A 25,537-nucleotide genomic window follows, 5' to 3' on the forward strand; every position below is an offset into this window, starting at 1 on the left:
CATTATGGGGTGATTTCTAAGTACCCATCTCTCATTCCCAAATCGAGAATTTCTAGAATATTTTATTTAAGGCCTTTTTGGGGCTCAAGGTCAAGGCATTTAAGCAGTGTTTGCCATGATGGGGAAGGAGTGTGTTTCCGTTTATCCTGAAGTGGCCACATTTTACTGGAGGCCTCTCAGATCTTACTGGATGAAATCTCCCATAATAACACATAGTAATAATGATCATTAATATTGCATGCAATCAAAGTAGCGTCATGTTATTCTCAACTCAGATGGTATCTTTTAAATGAGAGGACACTGATGCTTTAGCAAGACAAATGAAGGCAAAGAGGGACTACTGTCCGCGCCACTCACTCGAATCTTCCCTAAAATGAAGTCGCATAAGGTAGTGAAGACAGTATTGGATTTGGCTTTAAAAGCGATGGCTTCACTGCCAGGTTCTTTTACTTTCTAGTTGGCTGACTACGGGCAAGTGACTCAACCTCTCTGGGCCTCAGTCTCCTCATCTGTAAATGCTTCTCCGCCCTCCTCCCAGGGTTTTTGCAAAGATCACCTAAGATAATGGATGTGAAAATCTTTGTAAACTGTAAAGCTCTCTGCAAACACAAGGCACTGCCATTATGGTAATAAAAAGTAAATGGCACATGAATATTTCACAAGCATGGACTGGGACAGATTACTTGTGAAGTACCCCCATCTAATGGGGTTTTATAAATACACACTCCCTGTCCTTATTACGAACTTCCTAATAATCTCTTTCTAAAGCTCGTCTTCAAACTCCTTTTGTCTCCCCTGTCATTTCTTCTTGATATCTCCTCTTTCACGCAGCTATTTATTACTGAACGCTGGGTGGAATTTGGGGAGACAGTGGGTCAGAAAAATCCACACATCCATATTTGTACGGAGACATAAACATAATGAAGCAAGGACACCTTGATTCTAAGCTAAGATATTAAAAAATATACATCTTCCTTGTGGGTCTGCCACAGTTGCTCCTATTAGTAATACTTAGTCTGAAATTAGGTTTAACAACCTCATCCCCATATGTAGCCTCAAATCCATTCACAGGTGGCATTAATGTGGAAAGGGAAGAAATAAGCTTAGATGCATTTTTTCTTTTTTTTTTTTTCCTCTTAAAAAAACGTATAAATTTTACAAAGCCTTTTGGAGTCTCTCTTGGCTAAAGGAGAAATCCTTTTGCCATTAACTGCTCCTGCAGAGAGAGCTCGCTAGCTGCAAGATCATGATGAGGGTAAGCATTAATTAAATCTAACTGCGAGAGAATAATTATGTACACATATCCGTCAGGGCAAGTTGTCACTATCCAGTAACAAAGTTGGATACAAACTCCATCAGCAGAACTGTCAGGCGGCTGTTAAAAGGATATAAATGTGTCCCAAAAGGATCATTTCATTTAGGGGGGGAAAAATTGGATTGCAAAGGATTAATGAGGCGAGGGGTTTGTGTTTTCAATTGAATGTAAAACGCAAACCAAGGAAGTTGTGATATCATCATTTAACCTTAATGTTTAGCTACATTCGGATTTCTAACACGTGGTGGGGACAATTAGACCTTGCACATCAAACCTATATTTCCATCATGCAACGAGATGAAAGGTTGAATATCTTGAAGTTATACTGCACAAAAGTTTACAACAAAATCATAACATCTCCTTTACACAGATGGCATATTCTTAATAATAATTAGGCAAGAAAATGAATGCAAATCCCACCAGGGTAATTCTGGAATTCAGGAGAGGGCCCTTTTTTTTGTGGCTGCCTTTACGTCTGTTGGATTTCAGTCCAATCTCTGTGGCCTGTATGTGTGCAGAGGCCTCACGCAGGTGATATGACTGCAAGTCTTGGTGGCAGGTGTGGCAACAGTCACAGCTACAATGTAGGAGCAGGAACAGTGGTGTTGGAAGCAGGGCCAACACTGACAGGCCATGTGAGCTTGGGCTACTGACTTCATGTCTCTGAACATCAATTTCCTTTACAAAATAGTGTTATCGAAGAGTAGTTACAATAAGATATTTGAAAATCACCTTGAACAGTGACTGGCACAAAACAGGTGGCCAATTATTGCTGCTGTGTCCTATCAGATCTATGTCCCAAGGCAGGAAATAAATCACAACCTCAGTATCCTGCACTGTCATCCTAGCTGGGCCAGTCATGAGTAGTGGTGGTTTCCAGCTGGCAGGGAATAGGAAGCCCACCTGGTTTCACTGCATGCTTGGTGGACAACTATATGGTCAACACCAAGGTCATTTATTCCAATGCACTTATAACAATTTCTAATTGTCCTTGGCTGATTGCCTACCTGTTTCCTCCTCCATGACGTGAGCCCCATGCGGGTGAGGACCTCGTGTATCTGGTTTTCTACTGTCATCTCAGGACCTAGAATGATGGCTCACACTTGGTAGCACTCAGTGGAAGGTATGGATGGAAGTCAGGTTGGAGGCCCTGGGCAGCAGGGATGTAGCAAGAAGGGCTGGAATTGGAAGATGGGAATCAGGTGCAACAGTAATAGAGAACAGCTAGGGAGAGACTCATTCTATGCTGGGGATGACACCGTAAGGATGGATGATCTGACTTGTCTGACTGTGCTGGGACCACAGAAGCTGATCTTAGAATGAGGCCAGAGTCTGTCAGAGATCCTAGCCATTCTGGGATGCTGTGACTATCAGAGTAATGACCGAGTCTTGAGTTCTCAAGATCTTGTCAAGTTATTTTTAGGTAGTCCTGCCTGAAGGCACGACTTCTTCAAGACCTTTCCCCATCTTGGAATATATGAAGATTGCTATGAATGCCACAACATTCTGCTGAAGGGGATGGTGCGGACCCATCTCAACCAACATCTTTGGCAAGGTAACCAGGCTGATGCAGACAGAGAAGGAGTTGTGCAATACAGCTATTCCCTGGAACTTTATCTTCTCCACCAGACCACGCACAGGGCCTTTATATTTCCAGAAGAGATCCTGACAAAATCGACTATTTCTATGGCCAGAAGAAGAAATATGAAGAATATTGATTGCAACAAAATACTACTACTTTATCTTGACAGTGAACATTTTTCTGGAAATGTTCAACTACAACCTCACCTACACACACTCCCATCTGTTTCCCCACCAAAAAAAATACAAAAAGCAAAACAAAACAAAAAACAAAAAATAAAATCAGTGTTCACAGATTGCTTCTCCCTATTTCCACCTCTGAATGAAAGAAATATCTTTCAGAGGGATAAAAATTAAAACCACATTTAGTCATAAATTGCAAAGCGTCATCATTGAAAATAAGATAAAAATTTCAGGAAATTGGGCCAAAGCCAGAAAACTGAGATCATAAAATGTGAAGACCCATAAAGAGAATTTCTTACTTCTTCTGAAAAATCTTTAAACTCTAATTCTTGGGGGCAGAATTTTATATATGTTCATTTGATTATCTTTTCAATAGTATAGTTTAAAATTCTGTATTCTGATTTTGCCTACTTGATCTAACAGGAAGATTTTTGTAAAAAATCTTCTTCTTTGATTACATCTTAGTCAACATGACATCATACTTCCCTCCATTTTTAAAATATATTTTGAAGCTTTATTGTTTCTCTAAGTAAGTACAGATTTCATTTGTCTCCCAATGAACTGTTCGTTTTATGATTAATAACCCTCTTTATTCCTAAGAATTTTTTGTTTCTTGTTGTAAAGTTTATTTTGCCATATATTTCTACTTCTCCCCAAGCTTCCATTTGATTAGTATTTGCCTAGTATATATTTTTCCGTTCCCTTCCCTGTCAAACGTTCCATATCTTTCTGTTTTAGGAAGATCCCTGGTAAATGGCGTGCAATTGGACTTTACTTAATGTAATCTATCTCTGAATTTTAGTTTGCAAATTATATTTATTATAATAACTAATGCTTGGGGGCTTATTTCTACCATGTTACGTTTCAGTCTCCTGTTTTGTTTTGTAAGTTTTTATTTAAATTCCAGTTAGTTAACATACCGTGTAATATTAGTTTCAGGTGTAGAACTTAGTGATTCAACACTTGGTGCTCAGCACAAGTGTGCTCCTTAATTCCCATCACCTGTTCAATCCATCTCCCCGTCCCTTCCGGTACCATCAGTTTGTCCTCCATACTTCAGTGGGTTTCTTGCTCAACATCACTCATCATCATTAGGAAAATACAAATCAAAACTACAATGAGACACCACCTCAAACCTGTCAGAACAACCAAAATTAACAACTCAGGAGACAACAGATGTTGGCAAGGATGAGGAGAAAGGAGAACCCCCTTGTTAGTGGGAATGCAAGCTGGTGCAGCCCCTCTGGAAAACAGTATGCAGGTTCCTCAAGAAATTAAAAATAGAACTATCCTACATCCAGCAACTGCACTCCTACGAATTTGCCCAAAGAATACAAAAATACTCATTTGAAGGGATACCTGCATCCCAATGTTCACAGCAGCATACCTATAAGAGCCAAATTATGGAACCAGCCCAAGTGTCCACGGACTGAAGAATGGATAAAGAAGATGTGGTATATATATAGAATGGTATATTACTCAGCCATAATGAAGAATGAAACCTTGCCATTTGCAATGACAGGGATGGAGCTAGAGTGTAATGGTAAGCAACATAAGTCAGTCGGAGAAAGACAGATACTGTATGAACTCACGCAATGTGGAATTTAAGAAACAAAATCAACGGAATCCTAGGGGCACAAAAAAGAGTCCCTTCTTGCTCTTGCTTTCTCTTCTCCCTTAGCCCACCACATCTTACTGTCCACCTGGAGTCACCATGGCATCAACGTCTACACTTAAAGCACGAGCTCTGCATTTCCTTCTCATTCTTTACACCTGAGGAGTTTCCTCTCTTCACCTTTGATAGACATGCATTTTCTCAAAAGTTTTATTTAGTCAACGTTGGGCGTGCACGTGCACACGTGGGCAAGCATGTGCGTATAAAGCAGGAAGAAGGTCAGCTTCGTGGGCCATGCTGCTGAAAGTTCACCACACACCTCACCAGCATTCTTTACATTTAGATACGGGAGCTTTTGTTATAAACAAAAACATGTTCGCTTTTAAAAATAAATGTTCTAGAATTGGGACTTTCCCCCCAAAATATTGAAGTCCAATATATAAATATGAAGTAGGAGCCTGATGGAAGAGTCCTACCTACTCAGCCACATAGCCCTGCCCACTCCCTGAGTGTCACTTTGGAGCACAGCTTGACAACTCTTGCTCATGGTCCGCGAGCTCTACCTGGTATCCTCAGGGTGTTTAACCACATCTGTCTCAAACATGGGAAAATGCAAAGCCTTCTCTTTAAACTCTTCTAAGCAATTTACCCATTCGATTACAGTTGAATTAGAAAAAGGCACAAGCTGCCAGCTTCTATGTGTTTGATCCAAATTCCCCCAACAGTCAGCCCTGGCTGCAGGGAAAATGGCCTACGTGATTTCACACGTTCAAATGGCATGAAAAGAGGACAATGTTGTAAGTCAGGGGACTTGGAATTCCATTCCTGGGTCTGTTAATTCTTCTCTGCGGCATGGATGAGGTCTTCCCATCCATCATGTTCTGCATCTATGAGCAGGAAGGATTGGATAACCTTGACATTCATTTCCATCTCTGGTGGACTAAGAGAACCTAAGGAGTTATTTCCCCCAATTGTGTGCCTGAAAGCCTGGGACAACAATGCCTCTGAGACATCTGGATTCACCTACAGTCATCCAGCAAGTAGACAGTCAAGGGGTTAAATCTAGGATTCTCTCAGTCCACATCTGAGATGTTCCCTTACCCCAGGGAGTGCAGGTCAAATCCAATCCACGGTCTGTTTTTGGTGTGGTCCAGGCGCTAAAATTGGTTTTTACATCTTTAAGTGGTTCAAACAAATCAAAAGAAGATTATGTTAAGATGTGACAATCATATGAAATTCACATTTTAAAGGTATCCATAAATGCATTCCATTCTTTTGATTAGTAGAACTCTATTACAAAAACTGTTACTCATTATTATTATTATATTTGGAATTTTGTCAGATTTGTGGAAATTTTTCTCTCATTGTATAAGTGCCTACATAATCCTCAAGTTTGCCTCTTGGTCAGCAAAGCTTAAAATGTTTCCTATCTCACCCTTTACTGAAAAAATTGGCTGATCCTGCATTAGACCATAGGCCCTTGTAAGGATGGAGCCAGGGTCCAAAATCAACTACCTTTTACATACCACAAGCCAGGCTGGATCAAACCATGACTTGAGATCCAATCCTCTTTAGCCCTATTTAAAAAAAAGGCTGGTTAGCAGAGGTATAAAAATTATATGTAGTCTTTTAATCAGCTATGGATGGTTTTGAATCTGGGATGTGGTTCTCCCTGAACCAGCTGTAGCACAGTATAAAAATTCCTTCACAGATCTGAGCCTCCACTTTGCCATCAGCAAATTGGGAATAATTATGCTTGCCTCAGGGGACTGTGTCCATCAGCCCAGGCTTTAACATAAGATAGAGGCTTATTAAAATATCAATACCTATAGGTATTGTAAGAAACAGCCCAATAGGGGACTCTGGATGGTTCAGTTAGCATCTGACTCTTATTTTGGCTCTGGTTATTTTAGGGTCTAGAGATGGAGCCAGGCATTTGGCTCTGCCCTGGGTATGAAGACTGCTTCAGATTCCCTCTCTCTCTCTCTCTCTCTCTCTCCCCTTTCCCTCTCCCTCTTCCTCTTCCCCTTCCTCCCTCTCTCTTTCTAAAATAAACTTTAAAAAAACAGCCCAATATTTTGTCGCTCTGTCCTTTAAGAGGTGAACTCTTAACTTCCCCAGCCCTTGAACAGAATGAAACAGAAGGAATGATGTGTGCCTTCCAGGCTTGGGCCTCCAAAAACCTTGCATCTCCCATTCTTGCTGTTTTTGGAACCCTCCGCCATTTGACCATGCCTTGGATAGCTGGCAGACCACAGGTGCATGGCTGAGATCGGCTTAGCCTACCCCACCCAGACCAGAAGAACTGCCCAGCTGAGCCCAGTCCAGATGCTCAACTTGGATTAAAAGCCCAATAAACGGTGGCTGTCCTAAGTCACAGAGTTTGGGAGTGCTTTATTATGCCACGACTCTGACACAGTACCTGTGCCCTTCTGATAAAAGAAATATCTTAAGAGTTGTGATCTCAGTCCCCACCATCACCTGGCCCACAGCCTTGTGCTAAGGCCACTTGCGATTGCCTCTCCACCCTGCCAGGCCAGGCAGAATTGACTAAGAGCCCCTTGACATATTTCAGACAGACAAGGAAAACCACCTGGAGGAGACATACACTTTCAGCAACACAAACTTCTCCGAAAGACACATCAGAGATTTATGGAGGCAGCCGTGTACTCTGACTACAAATCAGCTCTCCCATACCCCAGCCCAACACGGCCCAGGGACTCACTGGGCTGCTGGTGGCACTGGGCCTCTTGGGAAGGGCCTGAGGCCAAGAAAAAGAAAGCCAGAGGCCCTGGAAGGGGGGGGAGGGGCTGGATGGAGGGGAAGGCTTGCCCATGAAATATGCACGACATTCCCTGTCTTTGAAGGTGCAAACACTCTCTGATTTCAAGATGCAACTAACCCATAGAGGGCTTAAAGGAGCATCTCCATAAACAGCATTTTCTCACAATGGCCCTGGGACATTAGAATGGCACCTATCCTCACATCTCCAGGTGCCGGGGGTGGAAACCCAAGGAGATGAAACAGTTTCCCTGATGACTCAACTGCACTTAAGAGCTGGGGTTCCAGCTAGGGTTTTCTGAGTCCAAATACTGGACTTTTCAATAGACAACAATGCTTCCCCATCAGATTTGTCATCAAAGACCATTTAAGCCGGAGGAGACCTGTGGAAATTATCGAGCACATCACCTTTGCTTTCCAAAGTAACAACACCAAAGATTTATTGGGGACTTGCCATGTTCAGTACAGCCTGCTGAGCGTTTCACATGCATTAACTCGAATCCCCCAGCCCCTCTAGGAGGTGGCCGATTATACAATCTGTAGATTAGGTAATGCCATTTTCGCCCACAAAGTCACTTCCAAAGTTGAGCAAGTCAGAGGCAGAACTGGGATATGGATTCACGTCCATCTGACTTCCAAACCTCAGCTTGTTTGCACAAAAACACACAGCCTCTTAGATGGGGACACTGAGGCCCGGAGGGTTGAAGGTCTTGTCCAAGATCATGCAGCCCATGTGATTAATTGTCCATTAATCCATCAAGCATTAACTGAGCATCTGCTATTTCTCAGGAGCTAGGCTAGTCAATGAAAGCACAGGCATGCCCTGGACATAGCCACTGCACTTCATGAGTTTAATTAAGGGAGAAGAGAGGTGGTCATAAATTACTCTAATAAAAGGTAATAAATGACAAATATCACGAGGAAGATAGAGAAGAGGTTATCAGAGCTTCTGGCTCCTTTATCCTTCCTGACAGATACACCCAGATACACTCTTTTACTGCAAGACACTATCCTCAGAATGCAGACTTATGTAAATATATAAATATATATATATTTTTTCCTGTTTATTGGTAACTGGCTATAAATTATTCACTTAGTTGGAGGAAAATATTCAGAAACATTAATGGCTTTAAATATCTGCCTTACTAGGTTGTTGCAATGCTTAAATATTGAACGGGCAGCCCCAGGTTCCATCTTTATTTGTTCTTTGTACCCCTAACCTCTCTCCCTGCTTAGCAGCCTTCCCCTTCTACCAGGGAGGTTTGGGTAGAGGTCCCTGTCCTTTTTGCTAAAGCAAGTCTTGAAGCTGCATAATCAGAATGAATGCAGTTCTACTGGAAACCATGAGATTGTTGCAGGGAGAGGAAGAGGACTGGAAGACATCAGCTTTCTGGGGTCTGGACCTTTGTTTGGGATGAAATTGTTCTTTTTTCCTCCGCCTCCCTGCCATGTCTCGTGCTAGATGTTCCTCCCAGTCCCCACTGCCATGTGCCAAAAGCCTGCTTGCCCTTCCAAACAATGCCTTAAGGCAACTTTCTTTGTGAAGTCTTCAAATCTGTCCCAAATGAAAAGCGTACATACTTTCTGCAAGCCCCTGAGGACAGGGCATGGCTCCCTAAGGTCAGAGGACATCCTGACTCTTGTCCTGTCCCAGAGAGAGATGCCTCACCTTCCCGAGTCTTCTAGCCCCTCAACACCCTCACAGCAGCACTGATGACGCAGAAACACTGGTCAGTGCGCGAGAAGCTACAACCGCTTCCTTCCAGGATCTAGACTAGGCTGGTACCATTTCACAGCTTGAAGACCTTGGCTGGACTAGCCGGGACTAAAACCAAGTCATCCGACAACTGCAATGTGGGCTCTGTCTGGGCCCCGAGGTCACAGTTTCATAGTCTACTAGCTGGATAAACTTGGGCAAGTTACTTAACTGAAGTTTGAACTTCCTCTGTTGCAGACTGGGACAATTACAGTCCTTACCTTATGGGATCTGGGGAAGCTTTTCAGTGAGATAACATGTGATGAGCACAGTACTTAGAATATACTAAAAAAACTAAATGCTCAGGAGATGTTCGTGCACCACATCTCACTAACTGTCTGTAGTCTACGATGCTCCCAGCTGCCTTGTTTCATCCATCCATCCATCCACACATTCTCCCATTCAGCCGACTGCTATGCTATGCCCGTTCTGTTACACACTGGAGCTACAGAGAGACATAAATCACTGTCGTTCCCATCATGGGACTGTCAGAGCTGGGGAGGGAGACAGATGTGTCCACACGTATTTACAGCGGATTGTGATAAAGGCTGAGACAGAAAGCAGCACCGGGCTGCATCTGTCCAGACAAAGGAGTAGCTCGCTCAGTGGAAGTTAGGGCTGAGGGCGTGCCGGCTGTGCGTTCTTCACAGAGAAGACTTTGAAACTGAATTCTGAAAAATGAGTAGAAATCCGCTGCCTGGGGTACAAAGAAGGGAGGAAAGGAGGGTGTTTAAGGCAGAACATGATCTGTACACAGACTTAGAAAGCAAGGCAGGTTGGCTGACCAGAAACGTGGCCAGTGCGCCGGAAGCCACAGAATGCAGAGGCTTGGGGCTTGGAGGGAGGTAGGGGCAGCCTGCCGCCAGGCTAGGAAGGAGCTTTGTGGAGGAGACGATGGCAACTTTTTACCCTATTAAACGTGTTCCCTTCATCTTGTAGAGTCTTGCTTCTAAAATGGAGTAAATGTAGCCCTAATGGGTAATGATACCAATATAAATAAGAGTAATAATAAAACAGTAATGATAAAAATAAAACAACGGAGGACATGTGTTCCATGTGTACTTTTTGCTGGGCTCTGTGCTCACTGCTTTATAAGCATTATTTCATTTGCTCCTATAGAAACCCTTTGAAGATGGTACAGCATAAGCTTCGTTCTTCCTGGGACATCACTGTTGCCTAAAGACTTGAGAAAATATTAAATGACTTGAGAAAATATTAAAAGATAGCATAATTTAAAGTAAAATAAGCATGCACATGTTATGAAATCGAATGCCATGGGTTGTTTTTTGGGGTTTTTTGTTTGTTTGTTTTTGTTTTTTTAGGTGGAAACTGGGATCTGGGGCTTATGGGTGATGCCTTTGGAAGTGTGTGGATTCTCACCTGTCTTTAGGAAGACTTCATCGCAAAAGCTTGAGATGTCCCCAAGGCAAGGGACAGACGATCAGGGAAATGTTGTAGGCAGGAGAGTGACGTGGCCAGAGTCAGTGTGTTTGTAAACGACTGCTCCAGCCGCCAGGGTGGAAGATGGATTTGTGGATGTAGGGGCTGTTGCAGGACTCTGGACGAGGAATAATGGAACCTCAGTCAGGTCAGAGTAGTGGCCCAGGGAGCACGGGGCAGAGCTGGGAGCTGGAAGCCTCTGCAGGTCACACGAGCAGAACCCTGATGATGGTGATAACATCGGCTACTCCTTATTAAGTCAGTCGCCCAAGTGCCAGGCCCTGCACTACACATTTTGTAGATATTCCTACAACCCATATAGGACGTTGGTATTATTAACACCATTTTACAGATGGGAAAACTGAGGCTAACACAGCTTCTTCATTTGCTTAAGCTCATTCAGTTACCCCATGGTGGTTAGTTCAATTTTGAAGAGAAAAGTCCCACTTTAAAACCACCAGCTAAACTTCATGAACCTTGGGAAGCTCTTCCTCACATCAAAAGCAATCTTCCCCTGCTTTATTTTAGCCCCAACACATTCACTCTTCCCTGCCTGTGGACGCTGGGAAGTGCCGGCCCAGCAGCTGCCTCATAAAACCCTGTCAGAGTCACAAGGGCAGCAATCCAGTGCCCCAGCGCCTTCCTGTGTCCGCCTAAGGATGATGCCCTAGAGCGTCCATGAAGCCTCTGAGGAGGAAGCCAGAGCCACAGAAACACATGGGAGCTCCTTTTAACCATGTGCTCCATTCCACGACCCTGGTTCTCCACTCCCCACTCCACCTGCTGTGAACCGCTGGGCACCACGGCCTGGGCACGAAGCCCACGGAAGCAGATAGAGGCCAGATGTTTTCACTCTGGATCAGAAGGCCTGACACCACTTCTGTGGCAGGGAGATGAGCCGGGCATTGAAAGACCGAGAATCCAGACCCTCGTACTGTACCTAGGGCTTCCGATGGTCTGTGCGGGCGGATGCAGTGCTTCCAACACCTCACGTCTAGGGTCATTTCTGTTCCACGAGATGGGAATCAATGTCCCAGGGGGAAAAAGAGCATCTGTGGTCAAGACAGCTGCATAGATGTGGAGGTAAACAAAGAAACCCAGCTTTCTGTACTACAGGACTTCCTAGCGTCTTCAAGAATCGAAGATGCATTTGGGGATTTCCAACAGGGAGAAGGAGAATGCAGAATCTGTACGACTTTCATGGGCCATGGAATTCTTCAGTCCAAGAACATCTTGAGGACCCGTGGCAGTAAGCATGTGAGCTGGGAACTGCAGGGCTGGCTCACGCGATCCTTAGTCTCTCTTGCAAAAAACCTTACCCGACGGTGGCAGTGAAATCACGAGCACAATGTTATTAAGCCATTTTGAAAATTGCCTTAACAGCAACCACTTGAGTACAGTTAATGTGCTATCCATCAGTGAGTCTATCTCTAGAGGAAACAAGATTCCCTGGAGGTCTGTACCAAGAGGTTTTGGTTTATCCTGGATCCCTCCTACATCGCCAATTCAGAAGTTATAAAACTGAGCCACTTTCGAATGATCTTTGAGGTTAATGCACTCATTTATTCCACAAATATTTATTAAGCACATTCTGCATGTTCTAGGTATTAGGCTTATGAATATGAAATACATTTTTTGAGAGGAAGATAGTAAATAAGGAAACAAACAAAAATAATTTTAGACTACGGTATTTTGGAACGAGTGAAAAAAGGGTTATAGAGCATGTCTTGGGGTAGAAAGCTTTAAGCTGGGTGGTCATGGAAGATGGTTCGGAGGAGCTCATATCTGAGCTGAGAGCTGAACAGTGGGAGAACAGCCAGGAAAGCAGCCGGGGAGGGGGGTGTAAAGAGACACAGTAAGGGGAAGACAGCAAGTTGTCAGATACGAAAGCCGGGAACCATTCGCCGGGTTCCTGCAATCCAAAGGAAGGCAATGTGGCTGGATCACAGGAAATGCCAAGAGAGTCAAGAGAGCAGGAGCTGGATCCAGATAGAACAGGAGATTGGCAAGTAGTTTGGGCTGTAATCTAAGGACAACAGGAAAATACTGAATGATTTTAATCAGAAAGGGACCATATCTGGTTTAGGTTTCTAAAAAGATCACTCTGGCTACTTTGGGGAGATGGAATCTCAAGGAGGGTATAGTTGCAAAGCAGGAGGTGAGAGGTGGCAGTGGTCATAATGGTGACGAAGAAAGGGAGGACAGATTCGAGATACATTTAGTGGAAAAATGCATTTCTTCTTGCCTTAGTTCTCTTAGGCCCAATTTGACTTGTAAATCGAAATAACTTAATATCCAATCATCATCTAAGTCAAACAGCAGATTTTCACTAATAAGCAAAATTCTGAAATTCTGCCCAAGAGTGAAGGCCAAGTTTGATGGCCAATTCTGATGGCCCCCCACCAAAAAGAAGTTCCATGTGGCATTGTTTATGGCACCGTTTAATGGTGAATTATCAGAGACAGCCGAAATGCCCAAGAGTAGAAGGCTTGTTAAGACGGTTATGGTGCAAAAGGCGGAGTTTTGGAGGGAAGAATTCGGTAGTATAACAAATGTTTCAGACACGGCACTAAGGAAATGAATTCAGACTGGCAGTGAGAACAGAGGGGAGGTTATGGACTGGGAGTCACTTGTACTCACGGGGGCTGTATTTGCAAGGGAGGATCTAGGAGGGGAATTCTTGGTGAATGATGGAAAACAAAAGATGGATAGGAAAGGCTGAATGAAACTACCAGTGACCTTGAATAAATATAAAATAGGACAAATACATGACAGTATTTATTCAGCTCCCGACATACATTAGCTGAGCATTCTGTGCTGCCCGCATTCGCAACTTCATCTGATCTTCACAGCAATGCTCTGGGGTAGGGACTGACATCCCATTGTGGAGAAGGGGAGACTGAGCCTCGGAGACATCCGGGGACTCTTTGCAAGCCACGCAAGTTGAAGTTGACGGGACTGGGAATAGCACTGGACGCTGCTGACTTCAAAGCAACTTGCTCCTCATTACGAATCAGTTCAACCATGTGAATTCCAAAATGCAACTCTGTCATCAACTCTTGCCTCGATTTATGACCTCAGTTTAATGGGCAGATCCTTGGTTTTTCACAGGGTTCAGGGTTTCACAGGATAAAGGCCTAGACATTCTCTCATCACATAACAACATCTACCATGTGAGCAGGCCCTGATTTAGGCCCAGAAATGCAAAGAGGATTCAAACAATCAGACAATTCCCACCTTCAAAGAATTCTCTGTCTAGCTAAGGAAGGAGCCAGACAAGAGCAAATTATATTACACAACAATGCAATCAGTGCTTAACACATATGTGAAGATGTGGGAGAGCTCACACACACGAGAATTCAGAGTGAATTCTGATTGTGACAGCCAGTGACGTCTTCATGGAAATGTGCCATGCAAGTTAAGTTTGGGAATACAGGTAGGACCACGCTAGCTCGGAATACAGTGGTTTAGTTACAAAGTTTGGTACTCAGCTGGATTAGCTCTTCCTGGCTCTCCTACTTCCGAAGGTGTTCCTTTAGGCAAGTTACTGCAGCTTTCTGTGCCTTAGTGATGTCATCTGTAAAATGGGAGTTACTACGATACCTCCTACAAAGGATTGCTGGGAATCAAATTTAGCCTGCTGCCTGGAGTAAGTAAGTGTCCACAAATTACAACAATTGCTCATAGGGTCTGGACAGGTGGTTTAAGGCAGGGAGAGCAGCACGGAAAGGAACATGGAGGTGGAACGCACAAATTTAGGTGAGATAGCAGAGAGACAAGGGCTCTGCAATGGCCTTGAATGTTCTTTCCACGAGCCCAGACACTTCTGGAGGCACTGGACAGCTACTTAAGTTCTGGGAGAAGAGGAGTGACATCATCAGAACTCTGTTCATAGGAGTTAGAGACCTGAGAGGCCAGAAGAAGAGAAGAGCTGGAGGCTACTGAGTGAACGTAAAGAGAAGGGAAGGGGTCTGGATGTCAAAGCAGTGATAAGGGGATGCATCCCATCTACAAAGTCATACAGATGACCAGAGGGAGAAAGAGGTGATGATGGTGACAATGAAGAGGAGGAGGAGAAGAGAACGGGAAGAGGAGGAGGAGGAGAAGAAGGAGGGAGAGGTCTATCTTTTATCGCATGCTGGGTGGGTGCTGTGCTAAGATATCATAACAACCCCATGAGAAAGGAATGGCTTGGAGAGCAGAGCCACCCGCCCAAGGTGACGTGGTTACTTAAGAGCAGAACCAAAATTTGAATCTGGTTCTGTCTAGACCGCGATACTACTCAGGGTATCAAAGAGTGACTCCAAAACCTGTTCTGCGATCCCAGCTTGAGAACGCCTTCCATGAGAGCGTCCGCCTCTCCTGCGCTCTCCAAAGTGCCTCCAGCTACGATATAAAGAGCGTCTACTGGGCTCACACCCCATGTGGGGCGCTTTCCATAGATTGTCGCCAGTCTTCTCAGCTGCTCTACAAGACGGTCCATTCCCGTCTCAGAGGAGGCAGCTGGGGCTCAGAGACACACCCAGGGGCACAGGGCTGCTGTCTGCAAGCCTCAGCTGAGATGACTGATCGGGGCCACCGCGGCACGATTCCAGGAGCACAGGGCAGCAAGGGGAAGGGGGCACGGCTCTTCCCGGTAACTTCGGAACCTGGGGACAGCCCACTGACGCCCTGGCAAGTGGTGCTGGGAGGGCCTACCTCGAGACTTGCTCCTCCGCTTCCGTTTCCCTGCCGAGGCCCTGCGCGGGGCTGGCTGCAGCTGACCGATCTCGATGGGCGTGTTAGCGCGGAAACTCTCCTTGAACTTCTGCATCAGGGACTCCACTGTCTCCTGCGTCGCCTCAGCTGCTGCTACAGGGTGGGCAATGGGGCTGAGGTTAGGGCTCGGCCCACCCCCAGCCCCTGGAGGACTGGGCCTGGCCACCCTGAGTCCCTAGAGCTCCCTCCCCAACCCACGATGATAAAGAAGCCACAAGTGCCAGGATCTGTCGGCCTCCTCACTTATGCATTCAACACACACCGTGTTCCAGGCAGTGCCCCAAGCCCTTGAGATAGGGTGGTGAAAAGTCAGACATAATCCATGATTCAAGGAATTCATAGCTAGGAAGGACACATATCCAGGCATTCCCAACGCTGCTATACTTTTGTGATAGGAGAGTACAGAGTACCAGAGTAGCACCAAGAAGTGTCCTTTCACCCATCCTGGGAGTCAAGGCAGGCTTCCTGGAGGAGGCACCTTAAGGGTGACTAGGAATTAGCAAAGAGAGTAGAATCAGGGTAGGGTTACTAAAGAAAATTGGGATAAGAAAGACTGACTGGGTAGGAGGAGAGGCATGTACAAAGATCCGAAGCCAGAAAGAGCATGGCGCTTAAGCAACTGACAGGAGTTCAATGTGGCTCCAAGGGAGCATGGGAAGGCGAGATGAGGCCAGGGAGGTAGATCGCCGTCAGTCACACGGGGGAGTTGGGAATGCATCCTAAGGGCAAAAGTTGTTCACTGAGAATTCACAGAAAACTGGCATGTTCAAAATAAGTCCCTTGGATAACACCTCCTAACGAGAGTGTGGAGAATGCACGCAGAGGTAGAGAGAGGCCAGTGCCAAAGCTTTGGCGGTAGCCAGCCAGAGGCCATGACGGCCTGAACCAGAACGCTGGCAGTGCAGGAAAACGGCAGTCCACGGGTCAAACAACATTTGAGGAGATAAAACTACAATACTGTGACATGGAGATCACTGGGTACAATAGCCCAACTTTACCGAAGGAAAACTGAGTCTCCCCACTCCCTAAACAAGGCATATGTCTCACTCCAAGCTAGCAAGTGGCAAAGTCAAGCCTTCTAACTCCCGGTCCAATGCTTCATTTGTATCAATACGCATGATGGATTTGTTAGTAGCCTCATTCTTATAAAGTTTCAAAATTGAGACTGGTAGAAAGTTCCAGAGAATCCTAAGAGTGAGGTCAGAAGGGCAGAGAGAAAAAGGTGGAAGATAAAAGAAAAAAAAAAAAGCAGAAAAGCTCAAGAAGGAAGGAGAGGGGCAACATAAAAGGCAAGGAGAGGAAATGGGAAAGAAGCAAAGGAAATTGTCTAAATGGCCTCACTGCCTTTGTTCTGAGAAATTCCCAAAGAGAGCCCCAACTTTGAAATCTTCAAGCTCAGCCCTCCCTCCATCTATGTCTCTAGAGGCAAGAACGCTTCTTCAGTTTGAGCTACCTGCTGTCTGAGGCCAGGAGATGGTATGAGCAAAAGATTCCTGTTTCTTTGAAGGGATTTCACCGGACTGGACAAAGAAGGCTTCTGAACATCCCCACACCAATTTCTAAGGAGCTCCTGTTTTCCCAGGTAAGCTTTTCAGCTTAGACAGATGCCTCTGGGGCATAGCTGGTTTGGGCAAGGGGCTCTGTGAGAAGCTCTGTCTTTGAGGACATAGGGGGAATCTATGTTTGCTCAGGAAAAGACAATTTATGATACACATAGACCGCATGTTGGCATTATAACTTTCTCACCTGCCTGTCTTGCTGTCTCCTTAGAGATCTCCATTAGGTCTACTTAAAGGTGAACCAAGAAGAGCAACCCAGACACGGGACACCTACTTCAAGCCTACGAGGCACAGCCCTCCATCAAGAGGCTAACCTCCAATTCTGAGAAGCACTTCCACGCCCAGTCCTGATGGTTTAAACCCAGGGATGAGCATCACTGGCCCGATGCTGTAAGAGCTGGACTATACTGTATTTAAAAGTTTAGAGCAAGCCATAGTCTGGAATCCTCCAAGGGAGGGGCTCATACAGGTCTGCCAACATCCATGCCTTCATTCATCTTCCTATTTGTTCATGCATCCATTCAACAGTGTTTCCAGAAAAACCATAACGTATCTGTGACAAGGACAGGAGGTATTGTCTTAGCTCGGGCCACCAAAACAAAAATCACAGATTGAGTGACTTAACAAAAATTTATGTTCTCACAGCTCCGCAGGCGGGAAGTCTGAGATCAGGGTGCCAGGATGGTTGGGTTCTACTGAGGTCTCTCTCCTTGGCTTACAGACAGTCATCTTCTCACCATGTGCTCACATAGTAGGGAGAGAGAACCCGAGGCAGGGAGGCAGAGACAAAGAGAAAGAGAAACCGAAAGAGATAGATCTTCCTCTTTTTCTGACACCACAGTCCTATCCGATCAGGGCCCCACCTTAATGATCTTATTTCATTTTAATTACCTCTTAAAGAACCTATCTCCAAATACAGTCTGCTGTGGATTGACCTGTGTCCCTCCAAATTTCTTATGTTGAAGCCCTAACCCCTGGTGTGACTGTATTTGGAGATAGGGCTTTTAGTAGGTAATTAAATTTAAATGAGGTCATAAAGGTGAGGTCCTAATCCAATAGGATCAGTGTCTTTATAAGAAGAAGAAATCTCTCTCTCTCCTCTTGCTTTCCCCGCATACATGCATACACTGAGTGAAGGCTATGTGAGCACACAGTGAGAAGGCAGCCATCTGTAAGCCAGACCCCAGCTGTGTCGGCGTCCTGATCTTGGCCTTCGAGCCTCCAGAACAGTGAGCAAATAAATGTCCGTTGTTTAAGCCACCCTATCTACGCTATTTTGTTACGTCAGCCCAAGGAGACAAACGCAGTCACACTGAGGTGAAGGCTTCAACATACGACTCCGTGGGGGACGCAGGCATACAGTCCATAACAAGGTACGATGGTAAAAAGACAAACAACTCCCCCCATAATGCTCACCATATAGACAGGATGGACCAAGATTAGTGAAATGATTGACACAGACATGTAAACCTTTTTAAGTGACATATCCCACAAAGGAGAGGTGAACGAGGATATTAAGAGGCTCTCTTAGCGGAATATGACCTAGTTTAGGAATATCACGGACACTTGCTTCAAGGAGTGGGTAGTGGGACTAAGGGTTGAAAAGAGTAGGAGTTAATCAGGTGATGAGGAGGTGGGGGGGGGAGGCGAAGAGAATACAAGAGGAGGGGACAAATCCAAACAAAGAGCCCTTTAAGGAGAAGGGATGTGGAAGGGACAGCACCACCACTCGCTGGGCCCAAAACACTGAAAGCAAGTGGCATGAGATCGTGCTGGAGAGGTAGGAAGTCCTAACCCTAATCCCAACCCCAACCCCATCCCCCACCCTTCTGGGCCTTTTTAAGGACAGAACACACTGACGGTTTTAGACAGAAGAGTGGCTTGATCAGATTTTCATGCACGAAAGATCGTTCCAGCAGCAGGCAGCAGAATTCACTGGAGATGGACAGAAATAGAAGAAAGAAGACCAGCCAGGAGGACGGGGCATTGGTGCAGAAGTCCCCATACGGGATGATCCCCTGCATTGGGCAGCAGAGGGAGAGAGAGAGAGTAGACAGTGGAGCAGGAAGTACAGAGACAGAAATAGTGCAGACAGAGAAGTGGGCACATCTGAGAGTTACCCTGCAGACACAACTCCCTTAGGAGGCGGTGGCTGACTGGAAAATGCGGGAGAGGGAGGAGCACGTATGGAAGATGACTCCGGCCTGGCTTCCACAGAGGCGTCATGAAGGCGCCTCTCAAGGAGAAGGGGAGCTCTGGAAGAGAACACATTCCAGAGGACCAAAAACATGAGTTGGGTCTGAGCTATGAATAGCTGGTGTCTCCCGGATGTGTAAGGAGAGGTGTCGAGTAGACGGCGGGTTACGTGGGTCTCACGCTCCCAGGAGAGAGCTAGACTCTCTGGAGAGTCTACACACGCACTCCTTGGAAGAGGTTCAGAAGCACAGTGTGTGGTGGTTACGAACACCAGCTTCTGGCACCGTGCAGGCAACAGAACACATGTTCATTCTGGATCTGTATGGGCTCTTCTCCATTTGCTCCCCCTGATCCAGCGCCACCCCAGGTTCATTCCGCCCCACTCTATGTCCTGGAGGCAGACCTTCAACGCACTATATCCCTGCTCCTTGTTACATGGCCACCAGTTGGCTTTGCCCATTGGGATGCTCTGGCAGGATACGGGAGGAGAGGATTTGGACATGGGTCTTCCCTTGCTCCTTTCCTGTCTCTGCACTCTACTCCTCAGAGTCTGGGACCCTTGACAATCACAGCTTCTGCCAGGGGCCCCTGTCCACCGATCCAGTCCTCAAATCCTTCAGGAAAACCATTTCCTCTCCCTGCCCCTTCGGTTCTAAGAGTCAGTAGTGGCTTCCTGAAATTTCTTGTCCCTGGGTCTTCAATACCCCCTGTTGATTCTCTTCACTCTGCCTATGCCCCATAAATAATTCCTTCATTGAATTTCTCCTAAAAGGCCCATACGAAGGTCCCTTTGTCCAGCTGAGACCTCGACTGATACACCATCGCTTTTTGTCGTGCCTCTAACATTCACCAATTCTAAAGATCAGCCTCTTCCCATCCTGCTATTTCTGCTTTCCTTTCTCCAAAACTGATGCAGACGGGACTGGCTGGGAGGAGAGGAAGATGCAGAGAGGGAAGGTTTGCTCCTCTGAGCTGCACAGGTTTCTGATCCCGGCTGTAGCAAATCCCATCCATCTGTTTGGCTGCTCTCGCCTCGGCAGCAGTGCCAAGAGCCCAGACTTACAGGGGAAGTGCCTGTGCAAGCCCCTCCGTGGCCCACCTCGTTCTGCCTCCCACTCTCCCCCGCCCCCATCCCTCTGATCCCTTTTGGTAGCTCTATCAATATCAATATATCAAGTTGTCCAAACAAGCCACACTACCTCCTGGTACCCGCTGAGCTCTGCCTCCCCAGAGCAGCAAAATGCTCACCCGTCGCCTGGATGAATGCAACAGATGGTGCCTGATCTGAGCATCGCGGCAGGCCCGGGAAGGGAGGGGAGGGAGGGGGAAGCTGCCTCTTTCTACCATATGAGACACTGTCAGGTTTAATGGGTATGAACCGCTGGGGCCTGAGCAGAGGAGCCCCAGCCCCCAAGACAGAGAGAGGGGAGGAGAGAAAAGGGGAGGAGGGAGGAAGAGAGAAACAAGAATGGTAAGGAAAAGCGTTGTCAGTAATAAAGGCAGGGAGATGAAAGGAGGGGGCAGAGAAGAGTGGAAGGGGAGGAGACAGCAGGAAAAGATTTCAGATGGAATGGGAAGGGGGGGAGTAGCAAGGACAGGAGAGGAGACAGTGAAGGCAGGAGAAGGGAAAGGAGAGGTGGAAGGGAGGGTTGACCTTAAGGGCCTTGGCAAAGGCATATGGTTCCCAGATACCAGGCAAGCTCCAGCCTGGTCCTCCGCCCTGTACTCTGTGTCTACCCTAGAACCCAACAATCCCACATTCAATCCCAACCACCCACCCCACAGCCTGGGATGTCCTACCACTGACACTTGTGTAAGTTCAGGTCAGGTTCCCACACCACCTTCATCACCCTCTTTAATTGTTCTAGACTCATCTAGCCTCTGCAGGAAGAAAATTCACCATTCTTGAATACAAATTCTTTGCTAGGCAAGGAGCCTGGCATCTCCTTACAGTTTCTCATTTATTCCTCCTAAAAGGCTTGAAAGGTAAGTACCATTAGCTGGTGTTTGAAATAAGGAAACTGAGGCTCAGGGAAATTACATCATCTCCTAGGGTCACATAGCTGAAGAATGGCAGAGCTGGGAATGGGACCCAGGTTACTGGGACACTGATGACCCTGGCTCCATCCACCGCACCACACAATGCATCTTCTTTCTGGTTTGTTGGTGGATGGAAATGGAGAGTCCAGTCTTGGGGTTTGGAGGTTAGTTCTCAGGGCCTGGAAAGTGACTCTGACAGCACAGTCCCTCTTAAATCATCCAGGCAAGAAGCCCCAGGCAACCTGGCCCTGGCTGGAGCCTTGGGCTCACCTTGACTTAAAACTGGCCGGCTATGCCAGGGGAATCTTGCTCAGTGTTGATGGTCAAGACTGTCCAGCCTGGAGGTCCTAGGCTCAACTCATGCCCCATTTTGTCAGCTTTGTCTCACTACAGAACTATGTTCAGAGAACAAAGCCGCACGTGGGTATTAACTAGGCATACTGACTAGTGCAAGTGACAATGCCAACTCAGGTTCCAACATCAGCTCTGCCACATGTGACCTTGAGTCACTCCCTTCTCTTTCACAAGCTCAATTTCTTCCTTTGTAAAAGTCTGTAGGGCTGTGGGAAGACTGAATATAATTATTTACATAAATTGTCTAACAAAGCTTCTAGAACATAGTAAGTGCTCAAGAAAGAACACTCATTAACAAACGTCCTCTCACTTACCCTTTGGCTTCATGACTGGTCAATCATTTCATTCAACCATCCATCCATCCATTCATGTGTCCATTCATTCATTTTGAAAGTCCCTTGCATTATAAAATATCCACTTTGAAAATTCTTTCAGAGCGTATATAGTTCCTCTTTTATTCGTATGTGAAAACAAAGGCACCATGAGACAAAGTCACGACAAAAGTCTGCAGAAGACCAAGGTCCAGCCCTCCGGTCTCCTGTTTCCACTACTCTTCCCTAATTCCCAAAATTCTAAGATAATTTTAACCTCAGATCTAGTGACGTTTAATTTTATATACCAACTTGTTTAGGCCACAGTACAGAGGTAGTTGGTCAAGCATTATTATTCTTGATGTTTCTGTGAAGGTTTGTTGTTGTTGTTGTTGTTTAGATAAGGTTAACCTCCAACTCAGTAGACGTTGAGTAAGGCAGATAACCCTCCATAATGAGGGTGGACTTCACCCAACTAGTTGAAGGCCTTCACAGAAAAAAACCTGACCTCCCTCAAGGGAAGAAGAATTCTGCCAGCAAATCACCTTCACACTGGAGCTGCAGCATTAACTAGCCTATTGGTCTACCCTGAAGATTTGGGACTTGTCAGCCTCCGGAATCATAGGAGTTATGTCCTTAAAACAAATAAACACACAAAGAAACAAATCTCTAGATAGATGCTGATAGTGATAGAAAGCAGTAGAGAGACAGAGAGATAGAAAAAATATATATAATCAATAGGTGATGGAGATATAGATTCCTCCTATTGGTTCCATTTCTCTAGACAACCCTGACTAATACAGACCTCAGTCTGTGTCCCCAGGCTTTGGACTGGACACACTTAGATGCCAGGATTGTGGGGACAGTAATAAGAAGACATCCCTGTCCTAAAGTACATGCCAGCCAGGAAGACCAGGTATGAAAGCAAAGAGCCATCACATTGGGCAGGGGTGAGAATCCAGTCACTGAATCCAACACTGCATCTCATATAGGAGCCACCTCTTCATGAAAAGAAAAGAAAAAAACTAAGAAAATAGTCAGTATTCCTCAACCAGATGACAATACTTCACGAGTAGAACAAATTTAAAACAAAACCCAGAGACGCATTTTTTTTTAAATGGCCACCTCTTCCCAATTCTCAGGGTTAAAAAGTTGATGGATAGAATTTTCTCACTTTTTAGTTTAGTTTTTTATTTTTCCCTCCCACACATTTTCTTAAACCTTTGATGCCTGCTACAGCTTATCTTCAAGCTAGCGCCTACAGGCAAGACAAATGAACAAACAGCAGCAAATATAAATTGGAAAACTTGGGAACAGCCTTTTCTTACAAACACGATCTTGGGCCTGTCAGCTAAACGTGCAGACTTTGAGGGTGGTCATAATTTCTGCTGGAGAACCGTATCAAGCTGGAATGATGGAATGAGAATTAGTGATATTTTCCTCTGCTCTCTTAAAAACACAATACCTTCCAGGTTCTCCGGAACTGGTTCCATAGTCCCTAGCCAGGACACAGATGGTCTCGAAGATTCTTTCCAGCTCCATGGCCCTGCAGTTGTAAATGTAAATGAAACTGTGCTTTCAATAAGATGAATGCAGTAACCACAAGAACTGCACTCTCTACTTTCCAGACCCTTCTCATCTCTCGAGAATGCTATCCTTGCAATCTCCTACTTTTATAGAGACCAGAGAGGCACAGGTGATTTCCAGAGTTTGGGCTGAAGTTGAAACAGCAGGCCAGCCAGTCCTGTGCAAGAGAGAAAGGGTCAAGTCACTGGACAGGCAGGGTCCGGGCCTCCTTGGTCAGTTGATTAGCACCTGGATAGCAAAGCATGGCCATGGAAAGGCTTTGGAATCAGCTGCAGTTTGGAATGTTAAGCCCTGTTTCTTACCAGCTGTGAGATGTGGGCAAACCACTTAACCACACAAAGTCTCAGCTTTCCCAAGTGTTAAGCTGAGGTTTGCAATTCCAAATTCATAAAGCTGTTTTTGGATTAAATGAGATGCTAAAATGCTTATCGTGGTGCCTGATGCAGAGTAAGCATTTAAGAAATGAGAGCTAATACTGTCATTTTTATGGCCAAAAAGATCTTAAACCATCAGTCATCATGAATCCTGATCTTCTGCCCAAACCTGCAGGGCATAGATGAGTCCAGAATCTGTTGGGACTCACAGACCCTAGCCAAATTCCTCCCAGATTCACCCTTGCTGTAACTGCACAGGAAGGCCAAGAGTGTGTCTCTGCGCTGCCCGGGACTGGAGGCCCACCTATATTCTACAACTGGCATTCTGCAGCCAACACCAGTCCTGGGTGCTGCATCCAGACGTGGGCACTGGGGACACGGGGATGAAATGTACATTGCCCTTTCTGTCAAGCATGATGCTCTTTAGTGGAAGAGACACGTAAACATAATGATAATAGCATGTGCTAAATGCCCAGAGAAGTGTGACAAGAACACTGAGAACGTGCCCTCCAATTCCTTTTGCAAGTGGAAAGGCTCTGGAAAATTCCTGGAGGAGATGCCAACTCGTCCGAGCCTTAGAGAATGCAGAACCAGGTAAAGCGGACTATATAAAGAGTGCCATCCACAGGCGAAAGGGACAAGGATTGTAGAGAAAACCCCACACAGTTTGGTTCTAGAGATTCAAGTGAGAGATGATGTCATTACCAAGAAAATCCACCTTCAACTAGGAAGAAGGGTGGCTCCTGTTTTGCACTTCCATCTCCTTTCCCAAAGCCTCATTCAAAGAGCCCACTTACTTTGAGAGCCCTGCCCTCCGGCCCCACCACCCTTTCCCGTGCCCGGCCCTGCTATCTCAGATACTCTGGGTACGGGATGTGCCTGCACTGTAGGAATCCCTCAGGCTTGGGTTTCACCTCCATTCTCTCTCATCGACACACTATGTGGCTTTAGGTGCTGGGTATGTTTCTTTACGGCCCTAAATCCCAGTTCTTCGCCTGTAAAACCTTGAGCATAAATCTCCCTCAAGAAGTGTGGGGTTTTGTGGAGTTTTTCTGGTTAAAATTCAATGCAATAATATATGCAAAGTGCTTAGCTCAGGACCCAAAACAGATTAAGCACTCCACGAAGTATAGCCTTTAGTATCATTATTGTTAGCCGGCTTAAGTGAGATAAGCTTGCAGAGGGCCTTGCACGGAGTCAAAGCTTAATGCACACTGCGTTCTTCCCTTCCCTTTTGGGTAACTCATCGCCTTTGACTAAAGACTGTGGACTCGAACTCCCTGTTGTCCTCTCATGTATAAACTTTACCGTCATGCCTGGCTCCTGTGAAGTCCAGGCATTCCGTCTCCACTCTCCTTCAGCCAATTCCCATGGTTACGCCATGCATATAGCCAAAACCTGGGACCTAGGTACAGCTGCAACATGAATCCCGGATCCAGAACTTCCGCTCATGGCCCTCTGTCTACCCTCATGCCTTGCTCTGCCATGCTCATCAAGCTTATGCTTCAACCTCTAAGGGATTCCTAGGTCTCAAATATATATATATATATATACATACACATATGTTTCTGATGAAGACCTAGCTCCATCATCATGAGCCAGAGGAAGCTGTTTTCTGGCAGCAAGGAGGGAAGATGCCCACCCTCTTACCCCAACTCCCTTTCTCCCCAGAAATTTAACATTTTCA

The 25,537-nt window shown here is 45.8% G+C and overlaps 1 protein-coding gene across 1 annotated transcript in view; it reads right to left on the reverse strand.

Annotated features, from left to right (window-relative positions):
• The window catches only part of ASTN2 (astrotactin 2), an 844,435-nt gene that overhangs the window by 577,519 nt on the left and 241,379 nt on the right, over nucleotides 1–25,537 (reverse strand). Inside the window, 1 exon segment of the mRNA XM_040631793.1 lies at nucleotides 15,370–15,522. Within this exon segment, the coding sequence (XP_040487727.1) occupies nucleotides 15,370–15,522 (153 nt within the window).

This window comes from Ursus maritimus, unplaced genomic scaffold (genome assembly GCF_017311325.1).
Source record: "Ursus maritimus isolate PB19 unplaced genomic scaffold, ASM1731132v1 scaffold_17, whole genome shotgun sequence".
Lineage (NCBI taxonomy): Eukaryota > Metazoa > Chordata > Mammalia > Carnivora > Ursidae > Ursus > Ursus maritimus.